At 38.6% G+C, this 25,119-nt stretch overlaps 2 protein-coding genes across 8 annotated transcripts in view; one reads left to right on the forward strand and one right to left on the reverse strand.

Moving 5' to 3' along the window:
- USP32 (ubiquitin specific peptidase 32) overlaps positions 1-10,476 on the forward strand; it is a 93,020-nt gene extending 82,544 nt beyond the window's left edge. For all 7 annotated transcript variants that reach the window (XM_080382413.1, XM_080382414.1, XM_080382411.1 and 4 more), the window contains 10 exons: positions 503-614; positions 1,202-1,413; positions 2,851-3,035; positions 3,446-3,532; positions 4,396-4,516; positions 5,083-5,274; positions 5,876-6,167; positions 6,636-7,069; positions 7,415-7,507; positions 8,062-10,476. In XM_080382413.1, the coding sequence (XP_080238539.1) occupies positions 503-614; positions 1,202-1,413; positions 2,851-3,035; positions 3,446-3,532; positions 4,396-4,516; positions 5,083-5,274; positions 5,876-6,167; positions 6,636-7,069; positions 7,415-7,507; positions 8,062-8,235 (1,902 nt within the window). In that variant the 3' untranslated portion in view covers positions 8,236-10,476. The remainder of the gene's footprint in view (positions 1-502; positions 615-1,201; positions 1,414-2,850; positions 3,036-3,445; positions 3,533-4,395; positions 4,517-5,082; positions 5,275-5,875; positions 6,168-6,635; positions 7,070-7,414; positions 7,508-8,061) is intronic.
- A 103-nt stretch (positions 10,477-10,579) lies between these two features.
- The window catches only part of CA4 (carbonic anhydrase 4), a 38,122-nt gene continuing 23,582 nt past the window's right edge, over positions 10,580-25,119 (reverse strand). The window contains exon 9 of the mRNA XM_080384224.1: positions 10,580-25,101. The gene's annotated coding sequence lies outside the window, so the exon portion shown is untranslated. The remainder of the gene's footprint in view (positions 25,102-25,119) is intronic.

Consider the following 25,119-nt stretch of genomic DNA (forward strand, 5'->3'; position numbering starts at 1 on the left):
GAACCAAAATAAACCACTTGTAAACAAAATTATCAGTGATGTAGAAGCTTGCAGAAGTTTAATTGAATTGATTACTACTGATATTTTTAGGAAAAAAAGGATAAAATAATCTTCAGGTAATAAATCTCAAGTTAGAGTGCTGTGATGAGTTTAAACACTCAAGATATCGGAGGCATAAGTAATGACTGGCTTAGTTCTGCATAGTGTGTATGTATATATGTGTACATTTTTTTGCTCTCATTAAATATGATTAAAGCTGCTTGAAACTAGGGGCTGTCAGTCTGTTTAGAGAACCAGTAATAACTCTTTCAGGTCTTGGTGCAGAGATCTGCAAAGGAGTGTCCTTGTTGGCTTCCTTTTTTCCTTCTGGAGAGGTGCAAGAAAGCAGCTGGGAGGGGAAGGATGAGCTGATAGATACGTTATTTTCAAAAGAACAGAACACATTCAGAGTCACGGATAGCAGTATATGCAGGTCTGACTAACTTCCCCTTTTTTGCTGAAGAACTTTCCTCAAGACAACCAGAAAGTCCGGTTATCAGTGAGTGGGTTTTTGTGTGCATTCGAAATACCAATTCCAGGATCCCCTACATCAGCATCAAGTCCTGTGCAGACAGGTAAAGCAAAACATACTTATTTTCCTTTATTTAAGTGCATTTAATCCTCATTTAAAATGCACAGTGCTTACGTACTGGAGACATTCATGAGAAAACCTTATTACTTATTACTAAGTAAACATTAAAGATTAAAGACAAGACAAATAAGAGTTCTGATCCACAAAGGAGCTGTGTGCAGTCTCAGATCATTTACTGATGATCTGTGATCCTTTTTAGGATCATGCCCAGAATAGCAGTCTGAAGGTTGCTATATACTTACTTCAGTTCAAGACGCAAGATGTCTTGAACAAAATGTTTTATTGCTTGTGGATTGGCTTTAAGGCAGGACAAGTAAAAAATTGGAAGTGTGGTGTGTGGTTTTGCTTTTATTGCTTGTGGTTTCTTATATGGGTTGTAAACACTTCTGCTGTTCTTTGCTCTTGCATGCTCTGATTTTGCAAAGTTGTAGGCAAATAAAGGTTAGATGTTGGTCTTAAGGAGAGTAGAAGATATTTCCTGAAATGCATTGAACAGGGTGGAAAGGATAAAAATCATGTGATCAGTTCTGGTTACTGTAGATAATTGAGGGTGTAATTGTCTGTCAACAGATGTCTCGACTGGGCCACCAGCTAATGGAGCACCCAACATAATGATGAATGGGGACCTTCCTAAACCAACCCTCATTCCAAACGGAATGCCAAATACTGTAGTGCCATGTGGAACAGAGCGTAACCTTGCCAACTGGACTCTCAATGGTCACGTGCCCGTGCTCTCGGATAGTCCCTGTACAGGGTATATAATTGCAGTCCACAGGAAAATGGTTAGTACATTTTGCATTTGTTATAAACTGTTCACGTAACACACTTTGAAGGAAAGCCAGTGAGGATTTTTTTCAATGTCCGTATGATAAATTAATCTTTATTTCTTAAGAAGAGGGAGTGAATACATTTTCCTCTTAAGTGGGTGCCAAGTTCTATAGAAACACAACTCTTGTAAATTTAAATGGTTATGTCTAGCGTCGGTGTATTTTTCTTTCCTTAGTACTGGCATGCTTCCCAGTTCTTTAATGCTGAGATACATACTTGGGCGTTCACTAACTCCCTGATTAAATGTTCCAGACTCTTTGAGCAGAAAAAATTCTAATTAGAGGAGCTACTAGAAATGCATTTCTTTCCCAGTATGTGGAAAAGCCTTATTTCTTACACAGAAACAGAGTGAAGCTATATAGTACATTCCTGGTTCATTCTGTTGGCGTGAACTACTCTTTGTAAAAGCATCAGTGCTGAAGTTGAACTCTAAATGTCAAAGCTGGATGACTGAACACCTCAGACAGCCTCGTGTTCTGTATGCACTGTGTCCAGACTTCAGAGCCTGGTGGTGTTTAGAGCCTGGTGGATATGGGCCAGGAGGCCATTTGACTGCCCTCTTCACCGTGTGTTTGTACGGGGCCTTTTGCTTTATTCTCTCAAGCAGTGGCCACTAACCACTGTTACCACTGTTACCTTGATTCAAATTTTGCAGAATCTTGTAGGCATGGGTATAAAGCTTTTGAGCCATTACAAGCTTTAGTCATACAGCTTAAAAACCAGTGGAAGTGGTTTGTGGAAGCTGTTCCAAAAATCCGTGCTTGTCATTGTCAAAAATCTTACCAATGCATAATAATCTTACCTGTATAACACTTGTGGAATGTAGTAGCTTTGGCTGTACCTCAGTGTCATTAAACTGGTGTGTTAAATCTTCCTTATAAATGGGGGATGTAGCATGAAGGTTAATTTGTCCGCTTGGAATAAGTTGTGTACAAATCTGTAGTGTCTCCTTTAGGTTTAAAGATAAGTGTTTTTTCTCTAGCAAACATTGGTTTGCCTAGTGTAGGGGTCATCTGGGGACAGGCATTAGCATCATTAGGTGCATGTCTTCATTACAATATTACCATGTGATGGGAAAAATAAGAAATATACATTATACAAAATATAAAATATTTACATGGTTGAATTACACATCTATGTTTAATGTCGTCTAATACCTAAACAACATTGTCTTAATATATAAATGCAAAAAAGTTTAAGTCAGTGATCAAAATTTACAGTATTTAATACTGGAAAGAAATGTTGAAATAGGGTACTTTCAATAGAGAATTAATGCTTTATTTTAATTGCCAAAGCCTGAAATAAGTAACAAGGTCAGCATCCTAGTAATTACGGTAACGTGAGTTAATGCATACTCATATCTGAGTCATTCTTTTATTTCACATACACAGATGCGGACAGAATTATATTTTCTTTCATCTCAGAAGAATCGTCCTAGTCTCTTTGGAATGCCACTAATTGTTCCTTGTACGGTTCATACACGGAAGAGAGACCTGTATGATGCAGTGTGGATTCAGGTTTCCAGGCTGGCCAGCCCTCTCCCGCCTCAGGAAGCCAGTAATCATGCACAGGACTGGTGAGTCTGGCATCTCGGTCTTTGGCTTGAATGACAAAATACAGTGGCTTAGACTTGGTGACAAGGTTTAAAACTATATTCACCTTCATCTTTATCAGCTATGATTTCTCATAATGCAATAATTAATGTAAACGTACTGTACCTCCTAGCTGCATTTAAAGGTTGGCTTTACACAAATCGGTTGATTTATTGTCATGCAGTGGTTGACAGTTAATTGTATCTGACAAATTGGAGCGAAGTAAAGGCAAGTCTTGTTTTTATAGCACAATCTAATAAAAATTATGATTTTGAGGGCAATTTTTTCTTTTTTTTTTTTTTTTTTTAAAGTAAACATAGCAAGATAGTGAAGGAAGGTAATTGGCAGTCTGAATGAGTGCTCACTTTTCACGTTGCATTCTCTTCTGTTTCAGTGATGATAGCATGGGGTATCAGTATCCATTCACCCTAAGGGTTGTTCAGAAGGATGGAAATTCTTGTGCTTGGTGTCCGTGGTACAGGTAAATTGTCCTTTTTAGGTGTAAGGGAGGGAATCACTCCAGCAAAAAGGTAATTTATGGTAATGGGTTTGTGATACATTTCAGACTTCAGAGGTAATATCAAACAATAAGAATCTGTAATCTAATTTAGGCAAAACTCTCACATGGCAGACTTTCACTGTAATATAGCTTTTATGCTTTGGAGAGCTGAACTCCGTGCTGACACAGAAACTTTAAATTAGGAGACAGATGTGATTATCAAAAACCTTCTAACCCCTTACAATATTCTGTGTGCATGTGTGTATATATATGCATGCACATATGTGTACATATTTGGATGATTTGTAGGGGCTTCGTATGAAGCCAAACTTTTAGATGTAAATGATCTACCCTGGCTAGTTCCTGTGCCATTTGAAGAGTAAGGACTACAACAGACAATTAGAAATTCACCTTGGAAGCGTGCTTGGGTTTTTACCTACACAAAGACATGCTAATAAAAATTCCAGAGCCTTGCTGGAAGATATTCAGGCCATATATTCATTAAAAAAAAAAAGTCTCTTACAGCTGCATAAATCAAGTACATTAGCTATCATGATGTAAAATACTTGTGGAGACAGAGCATTGTAGTTTTTGGGTGTTGTAGGTGGGCTTGGTCAGGGATGGTTGAGCTCACCCAACTGCTTCCATTTCTCAAATCCTGTATTAAAACAGCAAACTGACACTGATTATTGTTTTATAAAAATGCCTCTTCTTTTACACTGGAGGCACGGCCTGCGTCTTTGAGAGTGCATATGTTAAAAAATAAGGAGCGGAATTGAAGTGTGATGTAATGTAAAACTTAGTTATTAGACAGTTTACTTACCACATCTAACTTCTTGATTTAGATTTTGCCGTGGCTGTAAAATTGAGTGCACAGAAGATAGAGCGTGTGTCGGGAATGCTTACATTGCTGTAGACTGGGATCCAACAGCACTCCATCTGCGCTACCAGACGTCACAAGAACGGGTAAAATTTCAATGTAAACCCTTTGTTGTTTGTTAATAGCTCTGAAGCACAGCCCATTTCACCACATTCTGGATACATTAATGTCTTAATGTTAGACTTCTTATGTGACCGTAATGTGGAATGGAAGCTTTTAAGAAACCTCAACAGTGTATTGTCTGCATGTTGTGCGTTGCTTAGGATCTAGTCTCCACAATGTATTATAAAATATGTTAATTTGATAAATTTTCTAAGCACACCAGTGCTATAGACAGTCAACAGAACATATCAAAAGGTAAGCCTATAGGCAAATGAATCTAGAATAGCAGTTCAAATTTGTGAGATGAGTCTATAAACTTGTGCTTTAAGGATAATTTTGTAAGCAAAACTCAAGAATAAGGACAGTGCATTATTTGTATGTCTGCCTCTTCATAACTGAAATAAAATATCTGCTAAAACTTAGTGCATCTAGTTTTAATCTTTAAACCTAAGTAACTATATGATGATATTTGTGTGATACTGTGAATAGAGGCTTCCTCTGAGCAGTATGTATATGTTTCCAAGTCAGATACAGTTTTATCTCACTTCAGATTGTGGAAGAACATGAAAGTGTTGAACAAAGCCGACGAGCCCAAGCAGAGCCCATCAATCTGGATAGTTGTCTTAGAGCCTTCACCAGTGAGGAAGAACTAGGGGAGGATGAGATGTACTACTGTTCCAAATGCAAGACCCATTGTTTGGCCACCAAAAAACTGGATCTTTGGAGACTTCCCCCAATTTTGGTATGAGCTTGTGTAATTTTCCTCTACAGCAACAAAACCAAAGTACATTGATCACAAATTTCAATTGCTAGGTATGTCTCCTTGTTCTGAGTAGGATTTGCTTTTGTTCACAGTCTCAGGAGGGGTATTGACGTAGTTTGCTTCATGCATTTCTGTAATGCAGGCAAATAAAGCAAGCCTCAGATCCTTCTGAATCTTTTTAGCTGATACATTACAAGAAATTGTGGTGTTTTGCATTGTGTCATCTGTTCTGACATAGAATTCACACTCAGGCAGTCTTTCCAGTAACATGATCTTTTGTCTAGTTGTGTAACACCTGCATTTGTGCACTTTTCAAATTCGGTAGGTTATTCCGAACGTGCGGTGCTGATCAATGAATTGAAGCAACCTTTTCCGTCACTTCTCCATGAAAATATTAGTTCCATATTTTACCAGTTTGATCCCAAAATCCAAATTGTAACAGACAGCGTTATTACTGGTTTTTTTTATCAGCGTATGATAAAAATGTGTGTGTTTCATGAAAAAGTATTTTTAAACAGTGAAATTACTCAGTGTGATGTAATTGTTCCCCTTTAATTTTCTTTCACGTGTTTCTCCTTAGATCATTCACCTGAAAAGATTTCAGTTCGTAAATGGACGCTGGATAAAATCTCAGAAAATTGTTAAATTTCCCAGAGAAAATTTTGACCCAAGTGCCTTTTTGGTACAAAGGGATCCAAGTCAGTTTCAAAGAAAGCAGCTAACACTTCAGGTTGACAGCCTTCCTGAACCACGGACTCTCCAAGGGGAGTCTAGAAAAGCAGATCTGCAGATCACTTACCCACCCGGGGAAGGAGATACACTGAACAGAAGTCCATCTTCCCTTAACACTACTGTCTTGAATAATATCAAAGGTGGGTAATAATTAGGGAAAATTCCAGTCAATACTGATAAATTGGAGGGGGGAAAAAATTATATTATGAACATAGTTTTAATGTTTCTTCGGCCAAAATTTACCTTGAAATGCTTGTTTCCGATTTCTGTTATTGTGTGCCGTAGAAAGCTTAGTGAAGCTTTATAATTTAAATTAAAAAAAAAAAAGGAAAGGAAAAAAAATATTATGCAGTAACAGTAGATGTTGGCACTGTTTGCTTGTGTAAGTGGGCTGGATTAAGAGTGAGGAATGTGATCCTGCATAAGAGAGTTAAATTTCGGTTTATAGGTGGATGTATGTGTGTATGCAAAGATAGTTTTACCTCTATGTACTTATTAGTTGTAGCAAAACAGTGGGTTTCAATGTTTGGTTATTGAAAAAAACACTTCTAAAAAAAAGTAGACTACAAGTTCACTTATCTTACTAGTCCACGTGTTTTCTGTTATAGCATCTCCATCTTTGGGGAGGAAGAGTGGAGCCAGCTGTCCTTCAAGTAAAAACAGTAGCCCAAATAGTAGCCCAAGGACTTTAGGAAGAGGTAAAGGGCGTCTGCGGCTACCACAACTGGGTAAAAACAAACTGTCAAGTAGCAAAGAAAATCTGGATGCAAGTAAAGAGAACGGTACTGACCAGGAGCAGAGATTTACTTCTAATCAAGGTGATGCTCTTACCAGAGGGCAGATTTTGGGTGGTAGCCAGAGTGAACTATATACTGCTCAGGACAATGAGATGACTCTAGCCAACGGATACATCTGTGAGCAGAATGCATATAGTAATGGCAGTATCAACGGTCAAATTGATAACCACAGCGAGGATGATATTACAGATGACCAAAGAGAAGAAGTGTGCGTTAACCCTATTTACAATCTATATGCAATTTCGGTAAGTTGACTTTTTTTGATGGAAGTAAACTATCTTTGCGTGCCATTTGTTTTGACTAAATGCATTTACTCTACTGTTTTCACTACAGAAAGTAGGGAACTATTGAGAAGAACAAAGCAGGGCCATTGTCAGCGTATAAATTTGCCATAAAACTAAGTACAACTGAAAAGTGTATCTTTGCATAGTGTTTTTTCTGCTTAAATATATAAAGTTAGTCAGCTCCAGATGTATTAATTGTCATGAAGCACTGTTCACTTAAAGATCATGATTTGTGAAGAATGTATTCTGTGAATTCTGGGGTTTGATGTTTGATCTAGAATTTATTTTCTTCTTCATTTTCTTCAGTGCCATTCAGGAATTATGGGAGGGGGTCATTACGTCACTTATGCCAAAAACCCAAACAACAAGTGGTACTGCTACAATGACAGTAGCTGTAAGGTAAACCATTTATTTTTGTCACAAATAATTTTTGTCTTGGTTACCTAGAGCCAAAGAAATTTACATCTGGTGAGAACTGTTCTTTGAAATCATAAGTATCTCAAAAGTTGTGTCGGATAAATATTAAAATTGTTAACTGAAATTCTACATGAAATTTTTTTCAAGTTAACATCTGTTCATCAGCTGCTACTGTGGTTAAGGAAAGATGCTTATTTTGTACAAAGATGGAAAAATGACTAAAAATGGAAGTCCAAGAATATTTCTTCATGATGCTAGCAGTTTTGTATTCAATTACTGAATAATTAAGTTCTGACATTTCAAAGTATTTGCATTTATCACTATAAAATCTGTCGTACTTTTCAAGTAAATAACGGCGCCTGATAGCTATAATAAGGGAGACAGAAAATGTGATTCTTCCTGTTGTAAGTGGCTGGTTAAAAATACTGTTTCTAGGGCAGTTGTGTGTATTTTAAGTTATTGTGTGTATTTAAGTTCAGTGACGGTAACACAGTTGTCCCATTGCATATTTGAGACACTGTTTTTCTCTTTCTCAGGAATTGCATCCTGATGAAATCGACACCGACTCTGCCTACATTCTTTTCTACGAGCAGCAGGGGGTAGACTATGCACAATTTCTGCCAAAGATAGATGGCAAAAAGATGGCAGACACGAGCAGCATGGATGAAGATTTTGAGTCCGATTATAAGAAGTACTGTGTTTTACAGTAAGCAGATGGTCTTCCATGGACTGTTTTGAGAATGTGAGGGATGACATCCTGAAACTTAAATTTGGCAAAAATGTCACTGAAACAGATAACCTAAGTGTAGTTATTGTACCCTGTGATCTGAAAGCACAAAAAGAAACCCCTAATTAAATAGCAGTTAATATAAAGATAGTATTGTTTTGTTCTGTTATCTCACTACGTGCTCTAAACATTTCTGATGTTAGACATGAGGCTGAGACTGCCATTGGCCTTTAAATAAAATGGTTTGAGAAAAGCCGACTAGGACCAAATAAGAGCTAAATTAAATAGTCCAAATAAGAGCTAAATGAAATAGTGCAGAGTTTACCAACCGTTCTAACAAACCCCTAAGGCTCTCGTTAGGTTTAAGATAATGGGGAAAAAAAATTGTAGTGTTGTCTTTTGGACAACATGATATTGCTACCTCCTTTTTCCTGCAGTTTTATTGCATTTTATTGGCAAAACAGGGAAAGCAAGAGAAGGAAAAGTGCACAAACTTAAAGAATTATCATCAAGAGTAAGAGAAGCTTCCGGTTTTGCCACCACTAATGTGTGTCAGTTGCTTTCTTTCTGTATGTTGGGAGCACAACCAAATCATAATTTGAGAAGAGATTAATTTCTACACTTGAATGGTTTATTATAATTGTGTTTTCTCTGTGTGTTGGCTGTGCAGATCAACATGTTTCAGGAATGGCTTTTCTGCCTGAAGAGTGCTGTCTCAGACTTCTGAGATGCCTCAAGAAGAAACTTCAGGTTGAAGAGAGTAGTTGTGATTACACGCATGGTGTCTTAAAATGTGCACATTGCACAAAATGTTCCCAGCTTTTGGAAGGAAAGATGCTTGAGCTTATGTTTCATGACTGGTGTTGCTTTTGAATTTGCACTTTTAAAAATTCATATAATTAAATTCAGAAACATAGTTTGTTTTTGTTATTGTAAGGGCTCTGGAGTGAATGGCTGTGAATTATCCACTGTGTATTTCAAACAAATAAGAAGCTGTGGCTGTCAGGTAGCGATCGTAGCATTCATGGATGGATATTTTTTTCCATTCGTTTCATAATTTGATGGAGTTTCTTTTTTTTCTTCTTCTTTTTTTTCCCAAAATTTGGTTGCCTTTTCAAATTTTCTGGTTTTGCGACAGGTTATGCATATACTTGCAATTAAACCAGAATTGCTTTCCGTGCCCTTGCAACATGCTCTTTTAAGTCAACAGGCTTAATGCATGAAGGAAAGCATGACTGAGTCTTAGCAGAGACTGGAAAAAAGATGGTTATTTTTTGAGCAGGTATTTCTTTAAACATTTTCAGTGTTAAATTTTTTGCATATCTGAATGAAAATAAAAGTTTCAGCCTTTTGGCCTTTTGTTCTTCAGCTGAGTCTAAGCAGCTTACTAATTTTGTCATGTGTTATCTTCCAAATCTTTAGATTTTTTATCTTCACTAACAAAATTGATATTTACACGGTTGATCTCTGAAATAAATGTTTGGGTTCATTTTAATGTGTTTTACAAGAATGCCAAACCTACCAGTAAGTTTATAATTTCCAGAAAGATCAGAGTTCTGTCCATTTCAGAAATTGTATCAGCTGATCTTGCTGCCTTCGCTCAGGCAAAAAAACCCTTGCCTTTATTGGAGGTCGTGCCTCTTTGAGGGCAACAGATCAGTTCCAAAATAAGTATTTTCTTACTTGTAAGTGTTGCTCCCTATCCTATATGGTCTTTTATCTTTAAAGTGATCTAAACATTGATACTGAAAAAAACCAAACATGACTTGTGAATTTCTAGGTTAGAAGCTTTTTCAGTGCCCATTTGTCTGCTCCTCCCTCTGCAAACTCCATGAAAAGTGAAAGATTTTCAACTGATTTCCTTTAAAATGTTTTATTTAAGCAGGTAGCACAATCTACTAATGTTATTTGATCTTCTGTGTTTGTTACATTGGTTGTAATTAATTTTTTAAATTAAATTAATTCATGAATTAGTAGTAAATTTATTAAGTTAACTATTAACTACATTCACTTTGTAAATTATTGTATAAAACTTATTGACAATGCACTGACTTTAGAAAGATGTTAATGTACATAAATACCTTGTAAATAAAATAGTGTTGATGTACTGGAATATGAGCTGTATTAAAAAAAGGTATCGGTAATTGTATATGGAGTGAACCTGTTTATCTGTAACTATATTATTCAAACAAATTAAATACTGTGGATGCAGATTAAAGTGTCAGTTCTTGTCAGATAATTTTTAATAGCTGTTTACCTGCTTTGACGTTTCTGTACTGTTTTCATTAAGCTTATATGTATTTGTCAATCCACAAGTGTGAGTGCGCATACAGCAGTTCTTTGTAGTTTGTCTAGCATAGAACGAAGTACCAAGAAATTTTAGCTGTTCTGAGTTTTAAGTTGTTTTCCTTTTGAGAACATCCTGTTCAGTATTTTTTAGAATTAGCCTATTTAATCTTTAAACTGTGTGCCTGTGTACATGAGAGTGAGACCTTTCCTTATAAATAAGTCTGGAGAACTAGTGCGCTAAACCACATTAATTTAGCAGTTCTCACATTTTTCTGTGTTGTAATTTTGATAGATCTGAAGAGAGTTCAGTGATGACTTAAAAGCACAGTGGCTGCATGTGAGATCCTTTCTTACCTACCCTTGAGAATCCTTCTGCAGGTTATTGGGGGGGGGGGGGGAATGTAGTATCTTTTAAATATTTAATTGCTTAATTTTAGTAAGTATACTGGACAATTAATATTCAAGCTGTAATAATTTTATTCCAGGTTCTCATGCTGTGGTAAGTAAGGCTTTTTTTTTTTTAGTTTAAGAGATTAGATTAAAAAAAAAGTGTTCTTCAAAATGTTCCAGAAATAATGGGGTTATAAGAAAATCATGTGAAGATTCCATCATTGGAGGGTCTGATAGGAAGTTAGGAGACAAATCTTTGAATGGCATGGGCTGACTTCTGGCTTTCAGCTGGAGCTGGGGCAGTGCAGCACTGCCTGCCTCCGCTCTGCGGGCAGCGTGTTTCATGCCGCGCTCAGGATAAAACTGACTCCTGACCTGGTAAAGTGAGAAAATAAGAAGTTTGTCTGTAGTGGGAATCATCTGCATATTGCATATTAGCACAGGGGTTTGCCTCACCTGGACTTAACGTCCATGTTACAATAGGATCTGAAGTAAATGACACTTAGTAGTTCTGCACGTAAGCGTTTAATTGTGCTTGTATAATTGATCGATAGGCACTTTAAGTCAAGCAGAATATCTGTTTTCATGAGATTAAAAATAGCATGCTCAATGTATGATTCATACAAAAGACACAGAAGGAAAAAGGAAAGATGCAAGTTAAAAAATACAGTTCTAAAAACAGGCCCAGAAGTACAGTGTCCGTACTGCTGCAGGGCAGGTGCCTGGATGTCTCCAGACAGCAGTTTGCATTAGGTGGGGAATGAAACCGCTACATTTGCTGGCAAAGGAAATTCTTCCCTGTCGCTAAAGGAAGAGTCACAAGCTGTAACAGGTGGTCATTGTTTCCTCTGATGTGGTTTTGTAACCTGTTAGGTCTGTAAAATCACGGAATAACTTGGGCTGGGAAAAAGGAGGTCATCTGCTCCATCTAACTTGTGAAAGTATGCCTCGGCTCACAGAACTGTTCCCTGTGTTGTGGCTGGGGTCAATACAGGGGGTGATGTGTTTGGTTATCTTTATTTTTCTTTGCAAGTTATCTTTGCAAGGTTCCACTAAGTTTCTTTTTCTTATTAAGGGAAAAACTTGAAGCCATCGTGAAGCCCACTTTCTGGTACCACCTGCAGAAATAAGATGGAGTATCATATAAACAGAGACTTAACAATGGCTTTTTAGGAAGACACACTTCATCGTGAATCCAGATAACTGTAAGGTTAACGCTAATGGCCAAAAGTCTTTGGGAAAATTTTGCTCAGGATATAAACTGAGTTTGGCAAGGAAAATTCTACTGGAGATGTGGCTCGTTTGATACATTACTGCTAGAGGAAACACTCCCTGCTTGTGTCAGGTCATAACGCCAAGATTTAAAAAGGAAAGGAAGAGAATACTCTTATCTGAGAAAATATTTGGGCTTTTTCCTCAGAGTTGAATATGAGATTTCATCTAGAATCTTGTCCATGCATGATGCACGCTTGTTGTGACGACTTTAACATATGCCAGTATCCTGACACATCCTACTGCTAGATTTTAGTTGATGCAAGTCTTAGGGCTACCTTAACAAAGTGGAAAGTCAAAGGCGAAAATCTTTCACTTGGTCACCAGAGGGCTAACAACTCTAAGACAAACATGCATGACTAAGAGGTCAAAATTGATCTTGCTGTTGTTTGGACATGTGCACTTGCAGATAGCTTGCAGGTTAGAAGTAATAAAAAAACCTCAGAAGGTGAATCCAATTGTCGTGTCATGGAATTTCTGAGAAGAAAGGAAGAAAGGAACCAGTAACTCAAATAACTGATAAGCAGACTGTACCTGAACTGTATTTTCATCTGAAACTCTTCTGTTGTTTACAAAAGGTAAGTTTCATATTTTCTCAGTAGAATCCCTTGTTCAGTATTGCTGTTAATGACATTTCCTCTTAGAAACAAATCTGTTTCAGAAGTGAAATGATCCCTTATGTACATTTTGCTGTTGGAAGCAGTGCTTTTGAAACAAGGATCTGAAGGTACTGCATGTACGGTCTTGGTGTGCTGATACATTCCTGATGCAGCTTCTACGTCTGTGAGTGTTTGCTCACGTATTTTCTTCTTGACTGTATATAGTGTTGAGACATTTCCTCTGAGCAGACACTGATTATGAGAGACTTACTGCAATTACAATTGTGCTTTTTTTTCCAAAAAGGAAGTAAATCTGGTTGAGTTGGCAACTGGACCAAAGTCCACAGTGAGCCAGTCTGTTAGGAGTCACATATCGCTTGGAGATGTTTGTTTTTTGAATGATTCCAAAAACAGTGTGGTTATGTTTAGCTGGAAATGAACTATTGTTCTTATTTTATGACCCTTGAAGACTCTAAATGGATATTTAGCCAAGGATTAGCATGCATCAGTATCACCAAGGATGATGCCAGTCTCTGGAAATGAAGCCATCTCTTGCTGTCTTTATCAACTGCAATTGTAGTATTTGCAGCATTAAGTGATGTCACTTGCTCAGTGCAGTTGTCTTCACTGCCTCATGATAAATTCTCTGAGCATTCACAATGGACGCTCTTCAGAAGCGTGATAATTCTACTGTCACTTGAGTGATATGTACATTTTCAATATTGAAAATGTAATTTGAATCAAATAGTATGATCTATAGCTGGTCCTATCATGAATTTCCTCTGTTAAGGCTTTTAGGTATTGAAAATGCAATTTTTAAAAAATTAAAGTTCTAATTACCAAAAATGTTTGCAGGTGATATTTTCAGTAGTAGAGTTTTTATTGATTCAGAAGTGTACCAAGGGCCATTAAAAAGATGAAGGGATCATATCACTGCCAAAAAAATGTAGCTATTTTCTCCTGTTGAATGCCTTTTACTTCCCAGGTCAAAACTGTACACATCTCAGATAAGGGCTCTCTGAATTTAGGATTTTTTAAGATGGGAGCAATTCTGAAACAAGCTGTGCTGGAATTTTGCCCACGTACCTTTACGTGTGTCTGAAGTGCTAAAAATACATGGCCTACTCTTGAAGGTGGTTAGGTAGGCTTCCTTTAAACCTCCAGTAAAGTCCACCGATACAATGGCTTTTGATTTTTCTCCTGGGAGAGACGGGGAAAGACGCAGCAGGGAGAGTACCTGCTTATGCAAAAACCTCTTTATTTCTGCTAGCGTGATGGAAAGCACAGATGGATAAACTCCTGCGAATGCCCTGCTACCAAAAGGAGTTGACCACTGTCACTTCCCCTTAAATCTTAAAAGCCCAATTCCAGAAGTACTCTTCATCTTTATCTATTGTTTGCATCTGCTCTGGAGTTGCTGGTTACAGCTAGAATGTATCCTTCTGTTCCCTGCACTCTAGCACAGGAGATTGTGTCGCAGCTTTTCTCTGTATCGTAGGTTTATTCGTTATCTACAGATCAGGGCCATTAAGTGTCCTGAGAAAGGACACGGACTGCGGGCACAGCTGCCTGGCTGGCTGAGGGCCCCGGGCCCTCAGCATATGTATTAATTGCAGCTTTTGTTACACTTTTCCCCTTAGATCCAGTAAATTGAAGCAAGCAGTTAGTAAAATGCAGTCATCCATGCTTGCTGATGTATCATTTCAGGAAAATGAAAACCTGACAGAAGCTTGGAAGATTGTGCCTTTTGTTTGGGACAAGCCTCCAACTTCCTTGTTCATGTGTAAAAGATTTCCTGTTTGTGAAAATTAAAAGCAATGTTTGGTAAGGTCCCTTTGGCAAAATGAGCCACAAACTAGAAAATATATTAAGGATGCTTCTGGATTTAATATAAATGGAAATTTTCTGAGTGTATGTGTATACTCCAGAAATGATGACTCTTGCTCATGATAGTTGCTCACTTTGTGAGTCTTAGTAGCTCACAAAAAACCTAAAACAGGTGGGTGACATCCTGGCTGTTTCGTCATATAGACACACAAACTCCAGATTCTTGCCTTTTGGGGATTAAATAATGTTTGTCATTAAGACAGACTTGAGCAGTTTTCCTAGTTACTGCAATTCAGTCCTTTTGTCCAAGCAAACAAAGGGGCTCTGAGGGAAGACAACTGAGCAGGACATCGGGGTGTCCGCAGGCCGCGGCATAGGCTCAGGTGGTTGTTCAGCTAAAGGCATAGTTGAAAGGCTACTGGAAAATCCAATTTAGTCTTTTATTTAGATTTCATGGAAAATGACAAGGAAACCTTCCATTACTTTGTTAAACTTGTATTAATCATTGTTGTTTAATGCAATCAGTTGCTGGCAGCATTTGCATCTTGCGTGGCAGCGATGCCCCCAGACCGGACACGGGGATAAAACCAACCCAGGCTGCTTTCCTGCGTTTATTCAAGCTTGTGAGAAGTGCAGAGACAAGAAAAGCATGTATGGATACTCATTTTAAGATGAAAAGAAAGGTAAATAAATAACTGCGAAAAGACCATCCATTTTGTGCAAAAGCACATCCAGCAGGCTCTCTCTGTTAATTGATAGGGTAGAAAACAAAGGAGAAAAAATAACGGCAAAAGACAACTTTCATTTTTATTTAGGATCATTCCAGTGAGGTCTCTAACAGTTAAATGCTTCCTTTCAATGGGTTCGAAGCTGCCATCCCACTGCATGTTTCCAGCCTGATTACCGCTGCAGAGGCTTCCATCAAAGTAATTACTTTCCTGTTGGCGTTTGCGACCAGACGAACAGATCACATGGCTTCAAGGAATGGCGTGTGTATTATTTTTCCAGCTAGTAGCGCAGTCTGTGATACCTAACAGTTCTTGGTAACTCAGACTCTGATGTTTTTTTCCTTAGTCTTTAAGCTAGTCGTCTTAGCCTCTTACTCTCCTTAAAGCCAACCATGTGGCTATGTTTAATTCTTGTTTAAACAAATGCGATTTGACTTAAATGAAAACCTATGTGCTGATGAGTAGGATTTCTTCCAAAGCATCAAGTTAGTTGTCTCTCCACATTTAGCTTGAATTCACTCTTTTCTTTTTGGTTTTCTGGTTGGTTTGTTTTTGTTTTTTTTTAAAGGAAGAAAAAATAGGACCAGCAGTAAATACTGCCCTGAAGAAGGGTACAATTGCTTGCATTATAATTTTTGTTTTAGCATCATATTTTTACCATCACCTCAGTGCTGGTTCCAGCCACTTGTGACTCTTGTCTGTATAAAATTGTCAAAACAGGGCAAAGGCAGCTGAATCTCCTGTCCCGCATTACCTGACTTACTGAACCTCCCCTTCTAACAGTGTATTTAAAAATCACAACTAGAGAGCAAACAGATGTCCCTAGCTGGGTCACATGCTGCTTTTGTTTATCAGAGTTAGTATAGTTCCATTCCCTGGAAAAAAAAAAAAATAGCAGCAGATGCTTCACAGCCTTTGTTAAAGTGTTTGATCTCTGAAAATACAGGACTCCTTGTACTCGGTTAAGCAATATTATTTATCTTAGTACTGCTGAAATTTTTTTTCAGCATCAGATTTTGATTGGGTGCAAAATACAAATGCTCCTGGAGCTCATGTGTGTGATGGCTGTGCTTTCCAGGTTTTGGAAGTGGTATACCTCTCAACATTGCTTAGTAGGTTGTTTCTCAGTTCTGTGTAACATGCTAAAATAACTTGGTTTTCCCTTTTCCAGGAAGTGGGAAGCACAGGGAGCATTTTGGGGGCCTTACCAAGGCAGATTTCACTTTCCCTCATGAAAGAAACAGATACATTGCTGTTTTGCTCAAACTGAAAGATTCAGGGTTGTTTTCTACCATCTGCCTTTTCCACAGAGTGTAACATAGACCTAATAGAAATAAAATAATATTGTGGTGTATATTTTTGCATAGGACTATTGAATCATGAAATAATTCAGGTTGGAAGGAACTTCAAGAGGTGATCCAGTCCAGCCTCCTGCTCAAAGCAGTGTCATCACTGAATTTGGGCATGCCCTAATGCTTGCTGATACAGTTGCTATAAAACCAAATATTTTTATAATTAAAGAAAAAAGGTTAAATGAAGATATTTTTTTTTCTTTTCTGAAAGACTTTCTTTTTACTTTGTTAGTATTCTGTCACAGCCAGGTCATCTTATCTAGACTTTCTGCAAATGCGTATCTTCTTCTTACCAACTCTTCTCTAGCTTCTTATTTCCTCAAAGTATTTTGCAACTTACATTGTCCTTACACCATCCATTTGAGTGGTTTTTGGTCAAGCTGAGGTAGAAGAAAAGAACTAAACTGACAAATTGGAAAGGTGGTGGATTGTGTGCTGGCTATGTTTGACATCAAAGAAATAGTTTGAGGCAACAGGCTTAGCTCAATCTTAACATCAGAGAGTAGTTTTGCCAGGTATTTCAGTACCTTTGAGTACGTGGGTAATCTGGTTTAAAATTTGCTGAAATATGATATAGAAAGGACGGTATTCATCTAAACCTTCTTTATGTGTAGCACACAATGGCTGAGATGGTTTGCAGATTAAAAACTGTCCCTTCACTCCATGCAGCATTTTGTTGGAGAAAATATTTATATGGGTTATAAATAAACCTTGGCCTCCCAATGAGAAACTGCAGGAAAACTGAAGAGCGTGTGTTAGTTAAGTACTGGATAACAACAAAGGAAAGCTGCTGCTTCAGAGCCAGAAACAGGATCCAGCACCACCAGTGACAAATTAAGAAAGCCTTACAAATGATGTTTGTATTACGATGTTTGGAGTAACGAGACAATGCAAGGAACAATGTGAGGACAGAGATCTGGCCCTTGCATTGTTAGGCAGATCCCTCCTCCGCAGCGCTCCATTGATGTTTTGTCAATTGCCCACGCTGGGTGCCAGTGCCAGGCAGGAGCATGCCGTGGGGAGGGCAGAGCGTACGGGATTTGTGCCTGAAGGCTTGCCCAAGGCAGGGAGGAAGAGCTCAGCACTGGAACTAGATAGACGCACATGATGATGCGATGCAGCCTCGGAGTAAACTAAAGATGAGGACAGCAAGCTCGGCAGGAGCCAGCAGCGTGTCCTGCCAGCAAGGAAGGTGAAGAGCACCCGGAGCCTGGCCAGATCGAGGGAAGCGATTACCCCTCTCTGCTCAGCACTCATCAGGCCACATCTAGAGTACAGCCTGCGCTCCCCCGAGCCCCCTCCAGTTCAAGACAGACACGGGGGTAACTGCAAAGGTGCTGCCAGCCTCCTCGGTGGCAGGAGGATGGAGACAACAGTCAGAAATTTTAAGTGGGAGCAGTTCTGACCTGATACAAGGAGAAAGTTGCTCACCATGAGGGCAGTGTGGCAGCGGACGGGCTGACATCGCAGCTGTGTGTTTCTGTCCCTGGAGTTCAGGAACCACCTGGCTGAGCCCCTCAGCTGCCTGGGCTGACCCTGCTCTGAGCAGGGGCCGGGCTGGAGGTCTCTGCAGGCCCTGCCAGCCTGAGTTCTCCTACGATTTGAACTTGTTTCCAAACTCACAAGGCTAGACCTGGCTGAATTTTTAAGCTCTGATGTTCAAAAGTTCATGCAGCAGTTTGAATCATGGCTTAATGCTTCACCTGGGTGCTGGAGGTTTTCTTTTGTGACCCACCAGCAAACAGAACAGAAAGTTAGATGAATTTTCATTAGATGACGTTTTCCTTTTGATGTGAAATAAAACCCCTTTGGAGACTTTTAAATCAAAACCATTCACTTTGTATCAGCATGCTTCTTCAAGGGGCAGGAAAGGATTCCACACAGGAAGACCAAAATGATGCACACTGACTGTTAACACACGCTCATGTTTATGCCTTTGCTCACGAGCAAGTGAATTGTAAATGTATGCTAGCCATGTGGTCTTGCCTTTTTATCTTCAGTTTTGAATATAAAAATGTTCCTGTTTAAAGACATACACAAGGGAATAAATCTTTGGGCCCACAGCCTCTTTGAGCATAGACAGCCCCAGTATTTAACTTGTAACAAAGAGAATTTTAGTGGAAACGTTCCGATAAAAGGTTGGCAGCATATCACAGGACCAATTTGACCATGAGATGTGAAAGAAGATGTCAGACTGGGTGTTTAAACTTCTTACCTTTTCCTCTAATTATATTTTTTAAACGGTTGTGAATGAAATATAAGCTAGACTACGATTGCCTTCAGTGTAGGTGATATTTTCAAATAGCGACTCAATCAAAGAAGCCATTAAATTTTGCTTTTAGCGTAATCCAGAGATTTGACTGCTTAATGAGACATGAGGTGAACTAGCAGCACTTTAAAGCAGTAAGACTTAAAAGTGTCCTGAAGAATGATTAGCTTTTAGCAAAAAAATCTGTAGGGATAAGAAGCTTGGACTGTTGTTTAACCTATTTGATTTAACTGGGACAAAAATACTGGCTATATTTTAAAGTTGCCTTCTCTTTCATGTGAGTGGCAGGTAGTCTAATGCAGCAAAAGACAAGTTGAGTGTGAAGAAGGGTAGAGTTCAAATAAATAAATAACATATATTAAGAGTTGATTAAAGGAAGGTAAGGGATAGAACACAGATGTGAATATCCCCTCCTAATATATTTCACTCTTAGCTGGGTTTGGTCTTGCTCGCTTTAACTGCTGGACTTTGATGTTTCAGGGTAGAAAGCAGACGCCTCCTTTACCTCAGCTTTTGTGTTTGAGGCAGATTGACCCTTTGTCTAACAAGTGCTTGGGCAGGTTATAAATCTGTAACATTGCACTTCACCTTTTGTGTCTTGCTTAATGACCTTTTAAAAATAAATGCAGAATAGCTGAAGGAAACAGTATCAGCAATGGAAAAGCTGACACGTACGCAACCTGAGCTCTGATTTTTCAGATTGCTCCAGTCTGTTAAACAAAACTACTTTTTCTTTGCTCTGTCGTGAGGAAAAAGAGAGACAGGGGAGTATTTTCTTAGCTGGGTTCTCTGTTTTACATTTCAGCTGTGAAGTGCTTTCTGGAAACATGCTGCACAGAGTTACTAGCCTAAAGAAAGAGACTACAGCCATTCAAATATGAAAATAGATTCTCTGGACAGATATCTGCTTTTTTATTTTTTTCCAGAAATCTGTGGAAAGCTGTTGTTTTAAGGGGCTTTTGCAAGAGCTATTGGAAATGGCTTTGTTCATTTCTATTGCATTAAATGATAACTTAAGATTCTTATCAGGCTCTATTTCTGTTTCCCACAGTCCTAAATTTAATGTACACAGCCTTAATATGAAAAAATATATAACTTTCAACTGAATCCATGAAAATGTATATTGTCCCAGAGGGATGTCTTACTATAAAATGTTCTCCATCTGAATGCAAGGCAAACTGAAGTTTCCCACCATTTCAAACCGGTACAATAATTTATTTTGGTGATTAATATAATGTGTATTTTGGATTCATGTGTACAATAATAAAACACTGACGTTATTTTCTTTTGTTTATGTATTTTGCTTAAAATAAAAGATTACAGGAAGGTATTTGAGGAAGAATACTTGCAGAGAGTGGCCAGATATTTTTGGGAAGGGGAGGGGGGGAGGATGGTGGTGGTTCTGGGGGGAAGTGTTTTGCCTGGCTGTTCTGTCCTGTCAGCTGGGGAACAAGCTGCACAAGTTCAGAGACCTGCCTGCAGTTGCCTTTACCACATCACTTTTAATGTAGATTACCTACCCTAGCTGAACTGACTTACGTTGACAATCCCTTGCAAGTAGTACCAAATATTTCCAGTAATTTTACTGGTTAGATCCCCCAAATAGTTGGAATACTGAAAATTGAGTGGGTTATAGGCAGGTCACTTGTACTATCTGTACTATTTGTAGTTTTTCCACGTCCGCATTTGTATGCCCTGGCTCAGGGTGAATAGATTGAGAGTGAACCAGTTTCCAAGTGTCCCCACAGCCTTTATTTCTGCTGGAGTTCTTTAAATGGTTGGTGCTATCTACTCTCACAGTTTAACTGAAGAAAGCCTTGTGATTTGCATGTGTTTTGCCTCGAAGCTACAACACTCTGATAAATGTTGTAAGGTCAGTCTGAAAAATGTATTTGATACTTTAACTTGTCACAGCACATGATGCAATTGCTAGCAGGGTGACTGTAAAGCTCTGCTCTCTGCTTTGCAGGAGTTCGTTCCCTTCATATGCTACGTCGCTGTATTAATTTCTGGGTGCTGTGCTGTACACTGTATGGGACTTGATTTCTTTTGTCAGGTTTCTAATTGAATTTTTATTTCAGAATAAATATTTATCTTTTTTTGTCCAGTCTTTGCAGTTACATGCTGGAGAGACCCTCATGTGGCAGGTCATTCCCTGACTGTGTGCTTCAGTTTATCAGCTTTGGACCTTTGGCCTTTATGTAGATGATCCTGCCTGGGTTGCAGATTCACACCATAAATCACTTTGATTTAATTTTTAAAAAACATCCCGCTTTAACAAATAGTGTTCCAGATTGATTTGGGTTAAAGTGCTATCGATGCCTTGTACCCAAATGCCTGACTCTGGAAAGAGGAACAGCGGGCAACAGCTTTCTAGAGAAGATGTGGTCTGGGGGGAGCAGTGGCATTCAGTGTGATGTACAAATCTTGGTTTTATGCTGGTGTCTGGTAGAGGCAATAAGAACCCACCTTCAGGAGTCCAGCACACATTACTGCACACTGGCAAAAGAGTCAAATTCCCATCATCATAATAAGTCTCATTAGCTGTGGGTGTTTGTCTTCCCTGCCTCCTGCCCCCATGAAGATTGAAGCAAGTATGAACTTAGAATCATTTCTAATGGAAATTGTTACAGGTTGGTTAAAAAAAGAAATGTTGCTATTGTAGTAGTTTAGGTGGAAGACAATTTCTTCCAGTCTGGCTTGCTATTTACCTTCATCTTTTTGAACAAAAATTTGATTTTGGTCAATTTTTGTCCTGCTTCTCCAGGTCCCTGTCCCAGAACATCTTGCAGAGAGCCAATGAACTGATAATCGATGAACCCACACTGCTGTATCACGACACGGCACGCAGGAGCAGCAGGTGGGTTTCTGGAATGCTGCTAGCATTCCAATTTACAACTTGCATCTAGTTAAGCTTTTTATAATAGCACTTTTTATATGTGATTTGAGTCTTTCAGCCATAGGTGATGACAGCTACCTACTCCTAAAACTTTACTTTTCCTTCTTGTGCATGATGTAGCTGTATATTACAATTTCCTCCCTGTATCTTGTGTCCTCCTACATTTTAGAAATATACTTGCCATTTCCTTTTATTTCATGAGTTACTACTTCCACTGATGTATATAGATGTGCATCTGTGCCTATATCAGTACAGACAGAAGTCTGGAGCCTTATGATTGTCTTCTGTCCATTTAATCCATTCCTATAACTTCTCCAACCTACCAGAAAAGGCATAATTCCAAGAGTCAAGGGTTGTATTACATCTCTGGTTTGCTCATATGAAAGACTGATAATGCTGCATTTTGCTGTATGCTGTTGAGTGGGATTTTTTTTTTAAAGGGTTAAAAAGGAGCAAGGGGTGGGAGGAGAGGAAACTACTGCCCTTCCAGTATTAGAAATAATGTTACTGATGGTCAAGTACTCTTAGAAGTCATCAGTGATGATTAAATTCCTCTTAATAAGAACAAATGGCACTGATGATCGAGAATGTGCTGCAAGGAGGTTCCTATAGAAGTTACTGAATAATCCTAACGCAGGAGTGTTAAGAGCGTTGCTGTAAGAGTCCTGTCTTTCTGAAACGCCCTTTCAGATAAGTTTGAAGACAAGAAAAAAAGACATACAAGCCCTCCGGATCAGGTGCAGAAAAGCAGACCACTGCTGGCCAAGCTTTTACAGAGTGTACAGGGCTGAAAGCGTGGTACAGTGCTGTATGAAAATGATCTATTTGCCATGGAGTATCCTGGGATAATCGAATGCTCTATAATGAGGGTGCAGGATGTGTTAATCATTCCATTCCAGCTTTCTTGACAGGAACTTGGCAGTAAGTTACAGCAAAGCAGGCACTGATACTGAAGTTTTTATTGCCTCTGCCCATGCAAGCAGCAGATCTTATTATCGTACTGTGCTTCCTGATTTTCTAAATGGAGAAGCAGGTTACACTGCCACTTCTGTAGGCTCTGCTGGGGGCAACTATTGCAAAATAACATTTGTAAAGTAAAATTTTACTTTCTCCTGTGTTGTGTGTTTGGGTTATTTTACCCTTATCTCAGTCTTTTTTTTTTTTTTTTTTTTTAAGCCTCTATTTAGTTTGTTTAGCCAGAAAGTCGAAGACTAGGCAGCTCTATCTTGTGGAGAAGTTAAGACTGACTTAACCATATACACCTGAGTCAAACAGCTGGGGGAATGACTTCTGGAAGAGTTAATTCCATCTCATATAGTTTACTGTGCATGCTCTTTTTCGTTTGTAAACAAATTTTAACTGTTAGAGGTGCTTCTGTGTGTGCTTCTGTTGCACAGATCTTTTATAAACTTCCTACATGTGTTACCTTGTGTTAGCAAAACAAGCCACAAGGTTTTGCCAGACAAACATCTCTTTCTTGAGGCTGAATCTGTTACCGAGGTCATTTGGTACTTGCTGAGAAATGGCCACATGTGATTTTTCTTTTTAATGAGTTTTATATGAGACATTTGCAAATCATCAACTGTGGATTGCCTGTTGTCCTACCAACCCTTCTTTGTCACAATCTCAAAACATTTCTATGGTTGTAGTAGAAATTGCACTAACACTTAAAATGTGTTTCCATGTAATTTGAACATTTGTGTTTTATGAGCTTTAATAGCTGGGTTTTTTTAAATAAATCAATCTTGTTCCGTAACATCTGTATTCATATCTGCGGGATTATAAACCAAACCTTCCCGTTTATGCTTTGGCACTGCAATATTAACAATCAGGACAATAGAAACCCATTTCAGGTTTTTTTTCGTATGAGTGACACTGGAGTCCTTTTTGCAGCACGTGATAAGACACTGTGTTCTCTGCCAAGCAAATTGTTGTAAAACCATCGAAGTAAATGGAACTTTGGCAGTTTTCCTGCTTACAACTTGCTTTGTAGACTTCATCTGAGCGTACTCTGCACAGGGACACCCCTTGGACCAGGACTGTCCCAACAGCCAGTTCCCAAAATATATCAGTGTTATATCAGTGACTTGGAGCACTGAAATTCTCTGATGATGTGGAAATCAGTGGAGAATCCTCCCTTTTACTTATATGTGTTCGGAATGCAGTGCTACATGGAGAGCCATCAGCTGCAGTGAGTTTTGTGTGAAAGAACTTGAGGAAGACTTCAGCGCCTTGGTGGCTGACTTTGGGTCTTTATCCTGCTCTTTTAAGCAGCAGCTTTCCCTTACCTCGGGGAATTTAATCTTTTCCTCCCAGGATAATTCATAGGTTCAGAAGTGACTGTTGGGTTCCAGGACATAAAACATTATGCTTTACTGCATGTAAGAAAGCATTTTGTGTAATGCTGAGCGTTTAACGTACAACAAACTCAAATGATTCTAGATTTTCCAAGATATACCATTCTTGATAGAAAATGACCATGATTTATTTAGGGCTTAATCTCAACATCGGCACAATCAGCAAAATGTAAAACTTCTGCCTTCCTTTCTCTCTCATAAATTCTTCATAACCGCACGTATCTGGAAAGTAATCAATCAAGATCTTTCTCCCATGGGCTGGGAACAGAGAGTAGTCTCAGTAATGTGGGAAGTGAATGGGTGTTGACATTAGGAAGGTAATTTCAGTCAATGAAAAATAATATATATTTTTGTGAATGTTCTCTTCATATCATAAAAAGCGCATGGAAAAGTTTAGTGAGGAGGAGATAGATTATAGGAAAACAAAACCCATATTTATTAAAATAGTGTCAGCTGTTTGAATTTTTTTAATCAGAACCGTACTAGATGTCTAAATCATTTCAGAAGATATTAATAGGTAAAAGATAATAAAATAACCCAAATTGATTACAATCTTATGCCTTGTATAATATAACTCTAAATGCAAATTGCATTCAACTGTGAGGAGGGAAATAAATGTCCCAAAGGCATTTCAATTAATTGTTGTAGTTAATTACACTCATAATTTTACTTGTGTGACTAATTATAATCAGGTTTTATCGGTATATATGGATTTATTTCTGATACTAAAAGCCCCAAGCGGGGTTATTTTTAGGAAATATATTTAGACTTCATAATGAAACCTGCCTGCTCCCATTCTCGGTGGTGGGCTGGGGCGAGCTGTGTCGGTGCTGAGTGGAGGGTCCCATGAAGGCAAGCTGCCCCAGCCTCACGCAGCCGGAGCTG

Source organism: Falco punctatus (genome assembly GCF_963210335.1).
Source record: "Falco punctatus genome assembly, chromosome: 1".
Lineage (NCBI taxonomy): Eukaryota > Metazoa > Chordata > Aves > Falconiformes > Falconidae > Falco > Falco punctatus.